The sequence below is a fragment of the Bactrocera tryoni genome, chromosome 3, assembly GCF_016617805.1.
Source record: "Bactrocera tryoni isolate S06 chromosome 3, CSIRO_BtryS06_freeze2, whole genome shotgun sequence".
In the NCBI taxonomy this organism is placed as follows: Eukaryota; Metazoa; Arthropoda; class Insecta; order Diptera; family Tephritidae; genus Bactrocera; species Bactrocera tryoni.
This window is the reverse complement of record NC_052501.1, coordinates 31399639-31417576: the sequence shown is the minus strand read 5'-3', so window position 1 is coordinate 31417576 and position 17938 is coordinate 31399639. Positions and strand designations below refer to the sequence as shown.

The following is a 17938-nucleotide window of genomic DNA, read 5'->3' as shown; positions in this document are numbered from 1 at the left end:
AATGCATTTTTCCGAAAAGGAAGAAGTCGCACGGTGCCATATCAGGTGAATACGGGGAGTGGTTAATGGTTAAAATGTGATTTTTTGTCAAATAATCGGTCGCAAGCGTCGATCGAATGTTTGATTCTGAGCAATTTTTGGTCGTCAGTCAATTTGTGCCGAACAAACCGTGCACACACTTTTCGTAAGCCCAAATGTTCGGTCAAAATGCGATAAAGCGATGTTTTGGAGATGTTCAATTCCGTTTTCATAAATTTCAATGATGATTTCCGCTGATTTTTGATGAATTCGCGCACAATTTCGATGGAATTTCCGGTGATCACGGATTTTGATTGGCCCACAAATTGATTGTCATTTATAACGTCCCGACCACTTTGAAAACGTTGAAACCCGAGCACTCTGCTACGGGATAGCCAATCATCGCCATAAACTTGTTTCATCAATTGAAACGTTTCGTTAAAAATTTTACCAATTTTAAAACAAAATTTAATGTTGGCTCTTTATTCGACGATCATTTTCGAACACACCTTGTAACATTAGGCAAATTTGGTTATTGTAGCTTAAGTGGTTTAGGAGAAGATATGTACATTCAACTTATTAGAGGGCGGTGCGAACCCATTTTTTTCGAAGTTTATGCTCACAGGTGGCATTTGCTACTGCGATCCTCTGTACTACATTGCAGTTTTATATCTTAAATTAATGCTTAATTATGGTACTTTATATGTTTTCGGTTAATGGCAATTTGTGGGCGTGGCTGTGGTCAGATTACGCCCATCTACGAATTTTTTTGTACTAAGAAATCCATATACCTAGTTTCAGACGGACGGACAGAGGTCTCCCAGTCCTGATCTTTTATATATGTATACTAGCTGACCCCGCAGTCGTTGTCCTGCGTGAAATTATGTGTGTTTGAAATGAAAAGAATGTTGAATTTATATTGTGTTAAAAATCGTTTATTTGCGATTTTTTTACATTTTTTCAATGTAACGCAGCTTGATAAACAACATTTCTTCGTTTCTGTTCCGGTGTACATAAAAGATGGGTTTCCAACTCGTGAGCACGCCACTTATATCTGGCAGTGTGAAAAACTTAGCATTTCCAAATTTATTCCACACACTATGCGACTGTCCTTTTGTCCTGTTGATTGTTATTTCGAATGGAATTTTCACAGGAAACGGTATACGTTTGAACTGAAATGGCAAATCGTTAGAACACAAAAGAATTCGCGGAATAATCCTAGTTTTCACAGTGACAGCACACTAGATTTTGTCTTGGTACTTACCGGAAACCCAGAGGATTCAAGTGGATAATAAGCCGTTTCTATTTGATTAATCAGCTGTTCTCCGTTTTCGTTTTCTCCCTTTTCGTTTTGCTTTTGGGTTAGGCGTTGTCAACCATTGAAAATATAAGTAAGGTTTCAGCGGTAGGGATTGAACATACTGATTGACCGGTGTACGCAGACTATTTTCTCACTGAGGTATGGCATCTGAGAATAGTATGGGGCGTACACCAGAGAATCCTTTTCGGAGGAATTCTAAAATTTTGAGAACGCCTCCTAACGGCAGAAATGAGGAATCCACCGCTGCTGGATCAACATTTAGTGTTGAAACTGCTGACCGAGCAAGCAGAAGTGAAGAGAATTCACTAAATAATGAAACCTCGGACCATTTTAACAAGCTGGGTTGTAAAATTTAAGAGTTGGAAAATATGATGGCTGGCCAAAGACACGTAAATCAAGCTGTGCGCGATTTACTGAGTAGCATAATGCGTCTATATAAAAGAGCCGAGAAACCGAATAAAAAAATTATGGTTGAGAAAGCATCCAGCTATCTCATATTTTTAAAGAGATGAATACCCCAAAGCGGCTGCGTGAAGCATCGGGAGATCTGCCCCCCACGAAAAAACAAAAAAAAGCAACTGAGAAGGTGCAACAAATTACCAGTGAGCCCACGAAAGTAATACAGAGAAATATTACAGGTCAACATAGCGCAGGTGAAGAATGGGTGAAGGTTGTGAAAAAGAAGAAACCGATTCAGAAGAAAATTAGAACGAAACCGGACGCCAGCATAATTACCAAAAAGGAAGGTGCGTCTTATGCTGATATTCTCCGGAAGATAAAAAGCGACAGCGGTCTTGAAGAGTTGGGATCAAACGTGACCTACATACGGAAGACGATGAAAGGAGACCTACTGATCGAGTTGAAAGATCAGACAGAGAAGAGAGCCGAATCATTTCAAACCGTCTTAGAGGGAGCAGTGGGGGAAATGGCGCAGATGCAGCCAAAACCCTATAACGTTACAACAGTGTGCAAGGACTTAGATGAAATTACAACACTCGAAGAAATCTGCGAGGCACTAAAACAAAGAGTGTGGGTTCCAAAACCTGGAGAAATTAAGCGTCAAAAGTATGAGAAAAACCCGAAGTGGCACACAAATAGCTCTTATTTGTCTGCGCGCTCAGGACGCTAAAGCTGCACTAAAATTGGGCAAAGTGAAGAGGGGTTGGTCTATCTGTCGTCTCCGAGTGTGTCGTCCGGTGTTTCCAACTGGGTCAAATGGCACTCAAATGTGTTAGTCAGACTAACCGGTCTGCCCTCTGTACACGCTGCACTCCGTCTTAAGTATGACCTGTCCGAAGCACGTACAAATGATGAAAACAATGAAAAAATGAAGTTGTTACAGCTAAACCTTAATCACTGCGCTGCAACACAAGATCTGCTAAAACAAACAGTTCAAGAAGAGAACATAGATGTCGCCTTACTAAGCGAGCCATGTAGACAGCGTTCGGAAAGCACTTGGGGTAAAGATAGAATTGGTAAGGCAGAAATATGGGCCTGCAAAGGACAAGCTTTCTTATCCCGCTCCAAAGAAGTCCATAACGGCTTTACATGGACAAATATACAAGGTATATATTTTGTAAGCTGATATGCTCGTCCTAGCGCAACAATTAGCAAATTTGAAGAATTTCTCCTGGAGCTGTCTTTAGAGACCAGAAACAAATCGCCAATAATAAATGCTGGTGATTTTAACGCATGGTCTACTGCTTGGGATAGCAGAATCACAAATCACCGTGGTCGCCTCATTCTAGAATTTTTGAGTCAAACAAACCTCACGATTCTAAACAATGGCACAAAAAATACGTTTCAAAAGGGTAATAAGGGTTCTATAATAGACCTAGTGTTTGCTAACGACACGCTTAGCAGACATAATAAGTGGAAGGTATAAGATATTTACACAAATAGCGACCATATAATCGCTGAAGTTTCGTTCTCCCAAGAAAGGGAACTGTTTCGGAGAAATACCTCTCGAAAACGTAGTTGGCGTGAAAAGGAACTTGATACTGACGTCTTTGAGAGCGTCTGGAGTGCGCCAAAGGCACCAGGCGAAGCCGCCACCCACATAGTATCCGCTGTGCAGAAGGAACTAGTTGCAGCATGCGACGCAACTATGCGCAGGACAGAAGACGAACTATTGCGAAAAAAAATCAAAAACGCCTAGAATAGATGGTATACCAAATAGAGCCCTTAAAGAAATCATAACTCATGCACCCAGTTTATTAGTTAACATGTACAATGCGTGTATATTAGAAGAGGTGTTTCCCGATCCATGGAACATACAGCGCCTGGTTCTACTCCCAAAGCCAAAAAAGCCACCAGAAGAACCTTCATCATATCGACTTCTTTGCATGCTCGACACGATTGGAAAAGTGTACGACAGCTTTGTAAGAAACCGCTTGGAACTAGCAATCCAAAAATCCGGCGAATTATCAAAGAGACAATACGGCTTTATAAAAAGGAGATCCACTATTGACGCACTACGAGAAGTCGTCGATACTGCGAAATGTGCAGTAAGTGGCAAAAGATGGTGGCTAAATGAGCTTTAGTCTCCTGCCTTATACCACACCTACACCCATCACTATCACCCACACTCACCACATTCACCTCGACATCACCACACTCCACATCAACACCACCCACACGCGAGAGCCCAGGATCCACACACTCAAACACACACCACACCACTCCACTTAAAAAAGAGTCAGCCTTGCACATGCCAGTACTGATTCGTCCGCCTTTTTGATTCCACGTCGCTTGTCCGCCATCGCTCCGCAGCGCTCCAGCAAGATCCATCTCCATACTTTTGAAGTCAGCTATTGAAGTTTATTTTAAATTGAAATTGAGTTAAGTGCATTTATATTTGTTCAATAAAAGGGAAACTCCACAAATCCAGGGTTGATTCGATAGTGAGAGCACCTACAAGTCGAGTGTTACATTTATAATATATTGTTAAGAAACAAGTGTGAATCCCGAGTTTTTTTATTTTAAAATAAAGAAAGAGAACAAGTGGTAAGTGAAGCGGGCAATCATTAAAACAGATGGAAAGGTGGCACAAAAAGTACTGGGCGCTGATTACCTTGGATGTCAAGAATGCGTTCAACTCGACAAAATGGGCAGACATAATCAAAGCCCTGGATGAAATACGGGCCCCTGAATACCTCATAAACATAATAACGAGTTATTTTAAGCATATAAGACTGATTTTTGATACGGACGAAGGAACCAAGAGCTAATCTATCTCGAGTGGAGTACCCCAAGGCTCAGTGTTAGGCCCACTATTATGGAACCTAATGTACGAGTATGGGGTGCTAAGAAGACAGCAACCAACAGACGTGAAACCAGTAGCTTATGCTTATGATCTCATGGTGGTAGCAGTCGCTAAACAATTAGCCGACTTGAGAAATAAATGTAATGAGTGCTTAAATAGTCTACGCCAATGGTTCTCTTCTATGAGGCAAAATCAGAAGTTTTACTCATAAACACTAGGAAGATAGAAGAACGAATAGAGCTTACCATTGGGGAGTGCAAGATTACTTCGCAGCCGCAATTGAAATATCTTGGAGTAATGTTAGACTCCAAATTAAAATTTAACGAACACTTGGCGTATTCTTCCGCGAAGTCAAACAAAATTAATAATGCCCTATCGAGAATGATGACCAATTCGATTAATAAGTGCTTTCCGGACTATATCAACCGACGCTGTTGAAGTATTAGCCAGCATGCCGCCCGTTGACATCCAGGGAGATGAACTCGAGCGTTTATATCAATTTTCAACGCCTAAAACCGTATCGGCAAGGACAAATGAGAGAAACAAGAGCACTAAAATGTGGCAGGAGCGGTGGAATTCCTCATCCAAAGGGCGGTGGACCCACCGACTTATACCGGACATCCACTCGTGGATAGACAGACGACATGGGGACCTAGATTTCCATCTGACACAAATACTTAGTGTACATGGATGCTTTAGAAGCTACCTTTTCAGATTCCACAATAACATTAGTCCGAACTGTCCGACGTGTACAGAGTATATATGTAGAAGACTGAACATGTATTATTTTGTTGCCCTCGATTTTCGAATGCAAGGGAAAAGCTAAAAACCACACTCGGTGGTAGTTTTACGGAATACGGATTTACGGATAAATGGAAAGCTGTCAGCGAATGACCAAACTGAGATCTTTTCAACAGACTAGGCGTCCGTCAGTCCGCGCAATAGAGGAGACGTAAATGTCTTGCCCCTCCCACGAAGTAATACTTAGCCGGTGGTTCCGTGGGAGAGTCTTGAGTTGGGAGTAGGTTAGGTTTAGCGGATTAAAGTTCCGCACTTCGGCTTTCAATGCTTCCCCCTACTATAAAAAAAAAAAAAACACAAAATACAACCGGGATACGAAATAATTCAACATTCATTGTTCGACGAAAACGTGAAAGGATTGCATCAAATTGAGTATCTATTAACTCACTCAAAAGTCATGAAAATCATTTTATGTAGATTATACAAACTTGTAAAGTATAAGTTAAGACGATTTATGAAAATTCAATTATTTGTGGTAAATGGGGACTAGGCTTCCTCTATTGCCCTGATTTAATACATTTTAGGCTAGTGGATCCACTGTTATGAGAAAGAGATTTTTTCTTAATTACAGTAAGATTTATTGCATACAAGAGCGTTCCAAAGTAAACAGGAATTTTTGAATCTAGCACTCCCTGGTGGCGCCATCTATATGTCGACCGGTGCGTTAGAATTTGCTATCTTTATCGATTGTCCAGTGAGAATTTCAGGACATTACATTGATTGGAAGTGAAGTTATTGCGTTTTAAGTGTCAGTATATTTGTGTTAGCGGTGCGAAAATGAGCTTCGAACAAAGAGCCAACATTAAATTTTGTTTTAAAATTGGTAAAACTTTTACCGAAACGTTTCAATTGATGAAACAAGTTTATGGAAATAATTGCCTATCCCGTAGCAGAGCTCGGGTTTCAACGTCTGTGGGAACATTTTGTGTTGATAGAACCGACAAACAATTTGAAACAGCGGATTCTAGTTTTATGAATTCTTCACTTGTTTCTTTTTGAATTTTCGGCAAGTTCATGAGTATCGTTACTTGCTTGTCGACCAATATTCTTTTGTTTTCATATCTTGCTTTCAGAGCTTCCCAAGCCAAATTGAAATTGTCGTCACTTAATGCGAACTGTTTTACTATTACGCCGGCTTGACATTTTGTTTTGTATCGGAGATGATACAATTTTTGCGCTTGCGATAATTTTGGATGGTTTATGTACACGGCAGTAAACATGTCCCGGAGGAACGGCCATTGTTAATAACCTCCATGAAATATTGGTGTACCGCATGCTGGCACTTTGAGGTGAATGCCAGAACTTGCTTCTTATGCTTGTATTTGCGGCAGCTCTACTCTCGAATGAGGAGTATGTGCGATTGATTTAATAAGTTTTAGTTGATCTGCGTTCATAATTTTAGTGTCTTCATACTGGTCTAAGCAGTTTTCAAATTTGACGTAAGCAGAAGATTTAAAGTTTTCCGGTAGATCTAAATCGTCAGTATCTACAATTTCGTCATATGCAGCTTGGAGACATGTACAAAAATTGTTTGGCTTTTTATTTCTAGCGCCGATTCAGAATTGTCCTGAATCGGCGAAAAAGCAAATTGAGTGCAGTATTTTATTAGACAGTCACTCTCAGAAATGAATTTAGAGTATGATATGTCTTTCCCCCTCTTTTGTTTAGTAACACCTTGTTCAGAGCGTGTAGCTTCTGCAGTTGTACATGGACTCTTATCGTCAGAAATCATTTTGGGATTTTCAAGAATTGAGATTTTTTAGATTCTTTTGAATCTATATTCATTTAGAGAATGTAAATTTGTAAAATATTTGTATATATTTTCTTTCAGTGTATACTGAGAACTTTATCAACCGAAAACTCTTTTAGGTAAATAAGAGTTTTTATTTCCGATAAAATTAATAAAATGCGCGTTTATAGTTTTTATTACTCGCCGTTGTATTTACTTGCGATGGCGTTTATGTTTATTATTATTATTATAATACTAAACACTTTCGCACTTAAATAAAGAGGCTCACACATTTTAAATGTATAATCATTTTAGTTTATGGTTTATTTAATACGTATGTATATAAAATATAAAGTTATATTCGAAAGACGAGTGTATGAAGCGAGTGTATATGATTCGCAAGGTCCGGCTTGCGATTGTAGAAGATATTGATGTGGCGCGTAGGATCGAATATCTTGTTGAATGTTGATGAGCGCAGTCTCTATTCGAGTGTTAACGTGCGAATTGTGTCTCCCATCCCGATGTCCATCCTTTTTGTTGAGTGGGTACAGGTGTGGTGAGTTGTGTTGGTGTTGTGTGGTGATGTAAGTGTATGGTGCCATCGGATGTGGTGTTGATTTTGCCGAAAAAACCATTTGTTCTGTTTTTTTTTAAAGTCCTGGTTACTTTGGAACGCCCTTGTATCTGCTGGCCGATAAATGCGGTTTAAAGTCAACCGGTATGTTTTGTAAAAAAATGTACTGTGGTAAATACATTTTGGGACCTAAGATTAAATACCTTGAGAGCACTATGTGTAAACTTAAATTCTGTTAACTTCACTGATGTTTGATTTGTATAATGCAAAGTGAAATAATCAGAAGTTTGTTTTGTGGGGAGTAGCCGTTATTTGATTTCGGTCGTTCTACCGAATTACAGTTTCTATCTTAATTAAGTGCTTCGTTATGTCATGTTATAGGTTTTACAGTTTTTCTCTTAATTAAGTTTCATTATTTTAATTAAATACCAAGTAACAACAAGATATCTTAATTTATACTCTAGTTATCGCTTATACTGACAGACTTACGACGGGTGGACAGACAGTCACCCGCATTTCAACTCGCTTCGTTATCCTGATCATTTATATATGTATATAAATGTACACATATGTAATTCCATGTCTAACTCGATTAGTTTAATACTTAATTACAATCAAAGCAAATCTATATATAAAAGATAGTTGTTGTTGGTTACACCATTTATAACTTAAGAATGGCTGAACCGATTTGGCTGAAAATTGGTGGGGAAATATCTTAGAACCAGGGTAATGACACAGGATACCTTTTATCTCTTTATGTCAAAATTTAATGCAACTCATAAATTCAAAAATTATATTTCAAATAATAAGCAGTTTTTCAAAATTTGAATATTTCATTTCTTCAAAAAAAAAAAACAATAAAAAAAACCTCACATCTATATATCGTCACCTGAAATGCAAAATAACTTATCTTCAAAAAATTCAAAATTGAGTTTTTTACTGATTACGATTCACCACATCATATTGCATATGCGGCGCAAATTTTAAGCTTCTGCGATCAAAAATACCCAAGCTATATTAAAAATTCAAAAAAACGTATCATCAAGTGCTTGATTTCGTTAAACAAAATAACGTATCATCACTAAAGTATGTAAATATAACAGAGTGTTTTTTTGTTTTATATCGAAGTTAGCCTTCATTTATTGTTTATGTTTATTTTTAGTGATTAAGTTCAATGTGCTTTGGTTAGTTTAGGCTACATCGTTGATCGAACGTGGACTAGTATATACATAAATGTAGTCCTTTGTGAGGCCATAGAAAAGAAGAACTCCTGTGTTCGAACTTATAAATTAACAAAACGCTTCCCGCCAGTTCGGTGGGATGTCTGAAGCTATGCGCCCCAAGTGATTAAGTCCTGACCTCCCTAACGCAAGACAGCCAAGAAGGAAGTGTTGAGTTGTTTCCACCTAATCTCTTGCATACAGCTTCTGCAGATGGCGTCTGGTAGGATTCCCAGCCTTACTGTGTGGAAGCCAATAGGGCAATGGCGTGTTACAAGCCCCAAAACTAGGGAAAGGCTGCCTTACTAAGGACAAAGAGATCACTAGATATCATGCGAACGATCTAGGGACATAAGACTTTTTCAACAGGGTGTGTAAAAATTGTGGCTCAGCAGTAATAGAATAGGATAAGGGAGCACAGATCCGCTCCCATTCTACCGAAAGCGGTTCAAGGGTGCTTCTTCTTGCTAGCTCATGTTTCCTGCAATTCCGCTGTGGTCTGGCACTCATATCATTCTTATCACAAAGGCACTCGATGCTATTGATAGCGAGGTTAGGTCTTCGATCAGCTCTGAATTCTCTCATTGTTAATGAGTTCAAGGCTGGAATCGCCGCTCTGCTATCTGAGTCGATGGTCACTCCTCTGAAGGAGGCTGCACTCCGGAGTAGTAAATCTACTGCTACCTTAATGGCTCCAATCTCGGCCTGGAAGACACTGCAATACTTAGGAAGTTGGAGAAACTGGAGTTGATAGAGAGCTCCTGACAGTAGACCCCTCCACCTTCGACCTATCCATGAAGAAGCTCACTGTCCCTTTTCTCTAACGGCTTCTTCCCACCCACAACTCCCTCGGTATATAGGTAGCGAAGGAGCCGCCAGAGTTCGGTTTAGCGACTTCATGTTCCAAGTGATCAGACCCGTGCTTTTTTAGGAATTCAGCAGCCTATTCTTTTGCAAAGTTTAACAATAACTAAGAAGAAATGGCAACATCTGCAGGACCTAGAAGCTTTAATTCCAGCAGACTGTTATTACTTTTATGATAATATACCTTTTGAATAATTAGTTATTTAATAAATAACAACTAAACATTATCCTCATTTTTTAGCTTGAAATATTTAAATTTTTTCTAGTACTTATGTACATATTAATAATAAAAATAACATGAAATATGAAAAACTTGCAACTGTTTTATGTTATTTGCTTAATTTTTTCTTTATATTTTTTCTAAAATATACTTATAGTTTCATGTTAATTCAGATTTGAAAATTTTGTTTCAATATCTCAAGTGGTTTTCATTTTATACGGTTTTTTGTTTCTCCTGTAAACCTACGAAAAGTGATGTTACGTTATTTTGCATTTCAGGTGACGATATATAGTATTTATTTTGATTTGCACTTTTAACATGAAACGATCAAAAGTAGCGTATGCCCGTCGCTTGGTTCTAAGACAAGTAATTTTCAACCCAATCGGTTCGGCCATTCTTACAAGAGTTACAAATATATACCATACATGTATATGTACTATTGCAAAACGTAATAGCGTTTCATTTTTATACACATATCTATGTATAAGATAAACAAAAAATATGAGTGTTGGAAAAAATATTAAGGAAGCAAAATTATTATAATCTGCTACAAACCTTAATCTCATGTATTATTTAAAAGATTCTAAACAAACAAATAAATATTTACCTTTGAGCTATAAGCAGGTCGCTCTTTACATTTCCACAATAAAGCTGATTTAATTTCAGAAGATATATCAGCATCTTCGTTCAGACTTAAAGACTTAAGCTCTGATGTTCCAACTAGATCCTATATAGAAAAAATTGTTTGAGGTAATTAATGATTTTTAATTGATGCGATATGTACATACACATATCTTGCACTTACATCTTGAATGTTCGCGCCTAAAAATGATGGCATTTTAAAACTGTTCAATTTTGAAAATAATTTCCTGGAGTTTCGGTCATGGGATGACATTGATTCGTTAACGTTTTTTTGCTGCATACAGAGTTGGTAGTCTTCTTCTGATGCACATTTAAGAAAATCGTTCCATTTTCCAAATAACCTATATCTTACTTTTTTTCTAAAAATAAACAAACATAAATTTTGTATATACAACACTATTGCATACTTCAATTGCTATATGTTGTATACGGTATAATTGTTTTGATTAAGATCCGAATTGTTTAATAGACTACTATCTATCCATTCGATTGTCTATGCCAAATAAAGTTGATAAAAGTTAATGTCTGTGCATTTATATTTAAGTATTTAACCTTAAAGCCAAATCTGTGTCGTTCACCTGATTTTTATACTCTTGCAAAATGTTGCTACAGAGTATAATAGTTGTGTTCACTTAACGTTTGAGAGTATCACGTAAGACAAATCGTGATAGATATAGGGTTGTAGACATATGTATATACAAATGATCGCGATGACGAGGCGAGTTGAAACTCGGGTGTCTGTTCATCCGCGCAAGCTGTAACTTGAATGAAAATTGAGATATCTTGATGAAACTTGGTATACGCGTTTAAAAAATAAAATGCGAGTTCGTAGATGGGCGTAATCGGACAACTGCCCATAACCGAAGACGTATAAAGACCATGACTAATAACTAAAGTAAGATATATAACTCGAATTTAGCACAGAGATCGCAGCAACAAAAGGGTATCTGTACGCAAAAGTTTTAAAAATGTATGAAAACGGATGAAAACCTCCCTCATTCCAAACCAAAGTAAACAGGACTTTTTGTATCTAGCGCCTCCTCATGGCGCCATCTATATTTCAACTGGTGCGTTAAAATCTGTTATCCTTATCGTTTGTCCAATGAGAATTTCATGACATTTCATTGATTGGAAGTGAAGTTATTGCGTTTTTTTGCGTATGTTTGTGTTAGCGGTGCGAAAATCAGCTTCGAACAAAGATCCAACATTAAATTTCGTTTTAAAATTGGTAAAAGTTTTACCGAAACGTTTCAATTGATGAAGCAAGTTTATGGCGATGATTGCCTATCCCGTAGCAGAGTGCACGAGTGGTTTCAACGTTTGCAAAGTAGTCGTGAGGACATAAATGACAATCAACATGTGGGCCAATCAAAATCCGTGATCACCGGAAATTCCTTCGAAACTGTGCGTGAATTCATCAAAAATCAACCGAAATCATCATTGAAATTTATGAAAATGGTATTGAACATCTTCAAAATATCGATTTATCGCATTTGGTGTGTGCGCGGTTTGTTCCGCACATATTGACTGACGACCAAAAATTGCTCAGAATCCAACATTCGATCGACGCTTGTGACCGATTATTTGAACAAAAATCACATTTTAACCATTAACCACTCCCGGTATTCATCTGATATGGCACCGTGTGACTTCTTCCTTTTCGGAAAAATGCATTTGCCCATGAAAGGAAAGCGTTATGCAGAGGTAGAGACCATTCAAAAGGCTTGCACCGGCATACTGGCGGCCATACCAGCCAACGAGCTAAAACACTCGTTCGACATGCTTTTGGACCGTGTAAAAAGCTGTATTGAAGCAGAAGGAGACTATTTTGAATAAAATGAATTAATTTTTCCGAAAAAAACCATATTTTTACAAATAGTGCCTTAGAAGTGTCGCCCTACCTAATATAATGATTTTCACGTTCGGTGTAACTTTCGAAACTTTAATACCATAGAAGTGTGTGGGTAAGCCTAGAATACGTTGGTAATGGTCCTTGGCTGTGCTAGTCCCTACTGTCCCTTTATTATGTATGTATATCAGTATTTCCTCTTGTTCTGAGTGCAGTTTTTTCTTACATATATTAGTTACATATAAGCTAGGCTAAAAGATAAACTTCGCTTCAAAAATCGCTGGCTCCAAACCGGTGGATCCATAGTTTCTTAGGAAAAAATTCCGGCTTTGTCGACTCCTCCAAAATTACATGTTTATAATCTCGCGAAATACTGTACAGGATTAAATGCAGTACAGTATTAAATACAAGTACAAACGTACATATATATATTAAGTTCTGAGGATTTAAAGTGAGCGTAGTCTAATAAGTTTTAATATTTCCATTTTGAGCTACTAAAGTTAGATCAACAAAAGTTGCCAAAGACAGTTCTCTATACTATGTCATCATACAATTTTAAAATTATCTGTGAAAAGATTTAATAACTGTGCTGATCCCCATACCTTCATATTATACTGAAAACTACTAAAACAAGTAATACATCAGAAAGATTATAATTTGTAGCAAAGACAGAACTGTGAGGTAAATCGTCCTAATGAGTATGGTATCGCACACTCTAAAATTCATTTTCGGAGGTTCTTCTAAAGTAAAAAGAAAATAAAGTACTTACTCATCATCTTCAACAATTCCAAGCACTGTGTTAGCCTCTTTGGAAGAACTGGCTTCTTTAAAGTCCAAAATGGCGCGGTAACCATTCGAATGATTCTTTATTTCCATTGTCCCAAGCTGTTCAATCCATAGTTTACCTACAACTACATTATGTACACAGCAGTTAACGTTACTCCACGAGTAGGCCTCGTTCCATCTGAAACCATAGTCAAAGAATTAGGTTTTAAGACAAGGTAATGCAACTGAATATTTGAACTAACAACGAAAATTATTTGAAAAGGTTAATTTTTTAAAAGCTGTGGTTGAATACACCAATGAATTGCAAGAGAGATAGGGGTGAAGGGTTAACATTGATAATACACAACGCAATGGAATATCCTGTCCAGAATGTGGCATCGTCCACATGGATACCATTTTAGTATGTTAGATATTCACCATGCGCCAAATCTTGGAAAAGACCCGTGAAAGAAGAATCGACACACACCACCTCTTCGTCGATTTCAAAGCTGCTTTCGACAGCACGAAAAGGAGCTGCCTTTATGCCGCGATGTCTGAATTTGGTATCCCCACAAAACTAATACGGCTGTGTAAACTGACGTTGAGTAACACCAAAAGCTCCGTCAGGATCGGGAAGGACCTCTCCGAGCCGTTCGATACCAAACGAGGTATCAGAAAAGGCGACTCCCTATCGTGCGACTTTTTCAACCTGCTTCTGGAGAAAATAGTTCGAGCTGCAGAACTAAATAGAGAAGGTACCATCTGCTATAAGAGTCTACACCCATGCCGTTAGTTCTGCTTTCTCTAGGCTGGACAAGCAAGCTCAGAAAATGGGTATCGCAGTGAACGGGGGCAAAACGAAATATCTCCTGTCATCAAACAAACAGTCGTCGCACTCGCGACTTGGCTCTTACGTCAGTCATAACTTTGAAGTTGTACATAATTTCGTCTATTTAGGAACCAGTATCAACACCACCAACAATGTCAGCCTGGAAATCCAACGCAGGGTTGCTCTTGTCAACAGGTGCTACTTCGGACTGAGTAGGCAATTGAAAAGTAAAGTCCTCTCTCGACGAACAAAAGCTAAACTCTATAAGTCGCTCATAATTCCCGTCCTGCTGTATGGTGCAGAGGCTTGGGCGATGACAACAACCGATGAGTCGACGTTACGAGTTTTCGAGAGAAAAATTCTGCGAAACATTTATGGTCCTTTGCGCGTAGGCCACGGCGAATATCGCATTCGATGGTACGATGTACGAGCTGTACGAGATATACGACGACATTGACATAGTTCAGCGAATTAAAAGACAGCGGCTACGCTGGCTAGGTCATGTTGTCCGGATGGATGAAAACACTCCAGCTCTGAAAGTATTCGACGCAGTACCCGCCGGGGGAAGCAGAGGAAGAGGAAGACCTCCACTCCGTTGGAAGAACCAAGTGGAGAAATACCTGACTACGCTTGGAATATCAAATTGGCGCCACGTAGCGAAAAGAGAAACGACTGGCGCGCTGTTGTTAACTCGGCTATAATCGCGTAAGCGGTGTCTACGCCAATTAAGAAGAAGAAGAAGATCAACACTTCCAATGCGACCAATTCTACTGGTTCTCTGGTACAAGATAAATGGTTGTTCAGTGATGGGAACTTTCCTTTCCTTTGGACAAGTGCAAAAAGAAATATTACAAATGCTTTTGCAAGCAGCGATGTCAAATAATTGTACGTCAGAAGAGACAAAGTCGTCTCTTTTAGAGCTCAAACCTATTGGGTTCCTTAAAAACATTTGTTTAAGAGTCAGAAATTTCTTATGGTATGTGGTGAGCATTTGTACAACTCTGGTGTTTGAAGCTATCGGAATATATGTCTTTTTGAAAGTATTTTCAACCTTTTTTGCAACTATTTCTGTAACCTCTTTACTCCTAGGTTCATAGTTATCGCCTCGGAGTCGCCCTATACGAAATCTTTCAAACTGATAACACAAAAGAACATCCTGGTAAGTAGGTAACTGGGACTCAGAGAGATTGTACGGATATATGCCAAACACAGGACATTTCTGTCTAAATTTAAATTTAGATACAGACATTTTGAGTTCTGTGTTCTGTTGAGAGAATATAAGTGATAGCACTCGGCGAAATCAACGACAAGAGTGAAGGAACTCGATGAAAAAATATTTATGTGGAGACCAGTCCGAACGTGTCGTTTGGCGTAGGTGAATGAATGTGAGTGATAGCACTCGGCGAAATCAACGTCAAGAAGTGTGGCCGTAAGCCGATTTTCACCTTGCGCTGTGGCGCGCCGCATTTTCGCTCGTATCTCGGGAACTGTTCGTCCTACGGCCATGATCACGTATACCATTTCGGTAGCAAATGACGTGACAAATAACTTTTGTTTTATACATTTTGCCATGAGATGCGAATTTCAGGCGCTAGGTAGACAATTTCACGATTTTAGGCGAATTTCCGAAATTTCAGGGCCGGAGTTGGAGTTGAAGATGCTATCCGATCTCAAAACAAAAAGTTGCATTGGAATCAGGAAGTACTAAAGCAACTTTTCCGCACTATTAGAAATCCCGAATCGAAAAAAGTCCGGAATCGACCCACCCTACAGTGTAGGTATACATTGAGTCAAAAAAAGAACATGGAAATTGTAATTTCCAATATTCCTAAAAAAAAAATATTTTGCTAAGTTGGTAGGTAGGTAGTTTAACTACTTTAAGTACTGTGCCACGGTGATTCCGGTTTAATAAAAACACGAGCCTACGAGTGCTACAAAGCCTTCAAAGATGGTCTGAAGATCGTTGAAGACATGGCTTGTTCTCGGCCACCTTCAACTGATAAAAATATTAAAAAAAACTAACATCTTTGGTAACTCATTGGTTCTACACATCAGTTGTTAGGGCGATTATGACATACATTATGTTGGTATGGTGGTCAATAATAGAAAAGAAATACGCTATAGGTGTATGAAAAGCATTGTAAGAGCAATTAGTATAGTATTCTGTAAGCTGAGAAGCATTCTAACCCAATACCACAGATGTTCGAAATCCTATAAAATTCAAATTAAATTCGGCCCCGGAACACAGGGCTAAGCATATATACGGATGAGTCCAACCTTGATAATCGACAGGGTGGTGGTGTCAAAATTAGATGTCAAAATCGCCTTCCATCTACCCAGTAGATAAAGTTAATGTCATCAAGTACAAAGCTATCGTGTCATATCATTGATTATTTTAATAGCAACGAACTATCTCTGATTCTGAGGCATATATTTAACTTTTAGGTTAGGTAATGATTTATTCTCTGCCTCTCTGTCAAAATCACTAATATAGGGTTTCTTATAATCAAACTATTTAGCGAAAACGGTTGTTGGGAAATAGCAGTGTATGTATCCGTCTCACCTTTGAACCTTAAGAGCCCAACATAAAATATATAAAAAATTTTTTCTTGTTTTCGAATTATCTCTTCCTGTTCATTTTTTTTTAATTTTTGCTTCATGTATTCCGCTTCACTAAGCCTCGTTCTTACATGATTCATTCCAACAATTTGTAATTTAAGAACTCTAATAAAAAAAAAGATATTGAATTGAAAGTTTGGTTTTTCGTACCTAAACCTGATCTTAAATCCGCCACTATGTCTACCAGACCACTGCAGTGGTAAAGATCGCCGCAATTATAGAAAGTTTCTTGTTCTGACAAACTCAAAACAAGGAATATATTTATACAAGTATATTCAGATAACCAAGCGGCGTTGAAATCACTAAAGTCTCTTACGGCTTAAACAAAGATAATGAAAGAATGCCTTCATCTCTAAGTGGATTTGACATCCTATTTCACAATAACTTGCTATGCGTTCCAGGCTATAATTATATTCCTAGTAAGAACAATAAGTCTCCTGAAAAGTATAAATTTATGTAAATATTAATGTCAATGGTAGTGGAGTCAATCCACTCAACAAGGAGGCTAACGTGGAGGCTAACGTGGCATGAATGAAATATGAGATACACATGACGATAATTAAAATTAAAAGGCCATGGCATAGGAACTTTAGTAGGAGTGCTAATAGGTTACAGTCTATTTTGTACAGCCATCAAATTGAACACTCCCTACAATGACTATTGCAGAAGCTTTGTATAAAACAATAATCGCAACTATCGGTCGAGGACTTCTTGTCGATATTTCGGAAAGTTACACAGATAAAACTTTTTGAATTGTTTAACATCATCAGAAGCAAGGTCTAGTTCAGAGAGGACATCCAGTGGTTTCGTAATAGGCGTTCTTAACGGGGGGGTAAGGTTTTGCTTCATGTATTCCGCTTCACTAAGCCTCGTTCTTACATGATTCATTCCAACAATTTGTAATTTAAGAACTCTAATCAAAAAAAAGATATTGAATTGAAAGTTTGGTTTTTCGTACCTAAACCTGATCTTAAATCCGCCACTATGTCTACCAGACCACTGCAGTGGTAAAGATCGCCGCAATTATAGAAAGTTTTCTTGTACTGACAAACTCAAAACAAGGAATGTATTTATATATTCAGATAACCAAGCGGCGTTGAAATCACTGAAGTCTCTTAGGGCTTAAACAAAGATAATGAAAGAATGCCTTCATCTCTAAGTGGATTTGACATCCTATTTCACAATAACTTGCTATGGGTTCCAGGCTATAATTATATTCCTA

General features: G+C 38.2%; 1 protein-coding gene across 1 annotated transcript in view; it reads right to left on the bottom strand.

The window, feature by feature from the left end:
• Window positions 1–17938, bottom strand: part of LOC120770862 (oxysterol-binding protein-related protein 1) — a 44257-nt gene that overhangs the window by 11429 nt on the left and 14890 nt on the right. Inside the window, exons 5-7 of the mRNA XM_040098478.1 lie at window positions 13273–13467; window positions 10818–11013; window positions 10620–10739 (exon numbers count right to left, since the gene is read on the bottom strand). Of these exons, the coding sequence (XP_039954412.1) occupies window positions 10620–10739; window positions 10818–11013; window positions 13273–13467 (511 nt within the window). The remainder of the gene's footprint in view (window positions 1–10619; window positions 10740–10817; window positions 11014–13272; window positions 13468–17938) is intronic.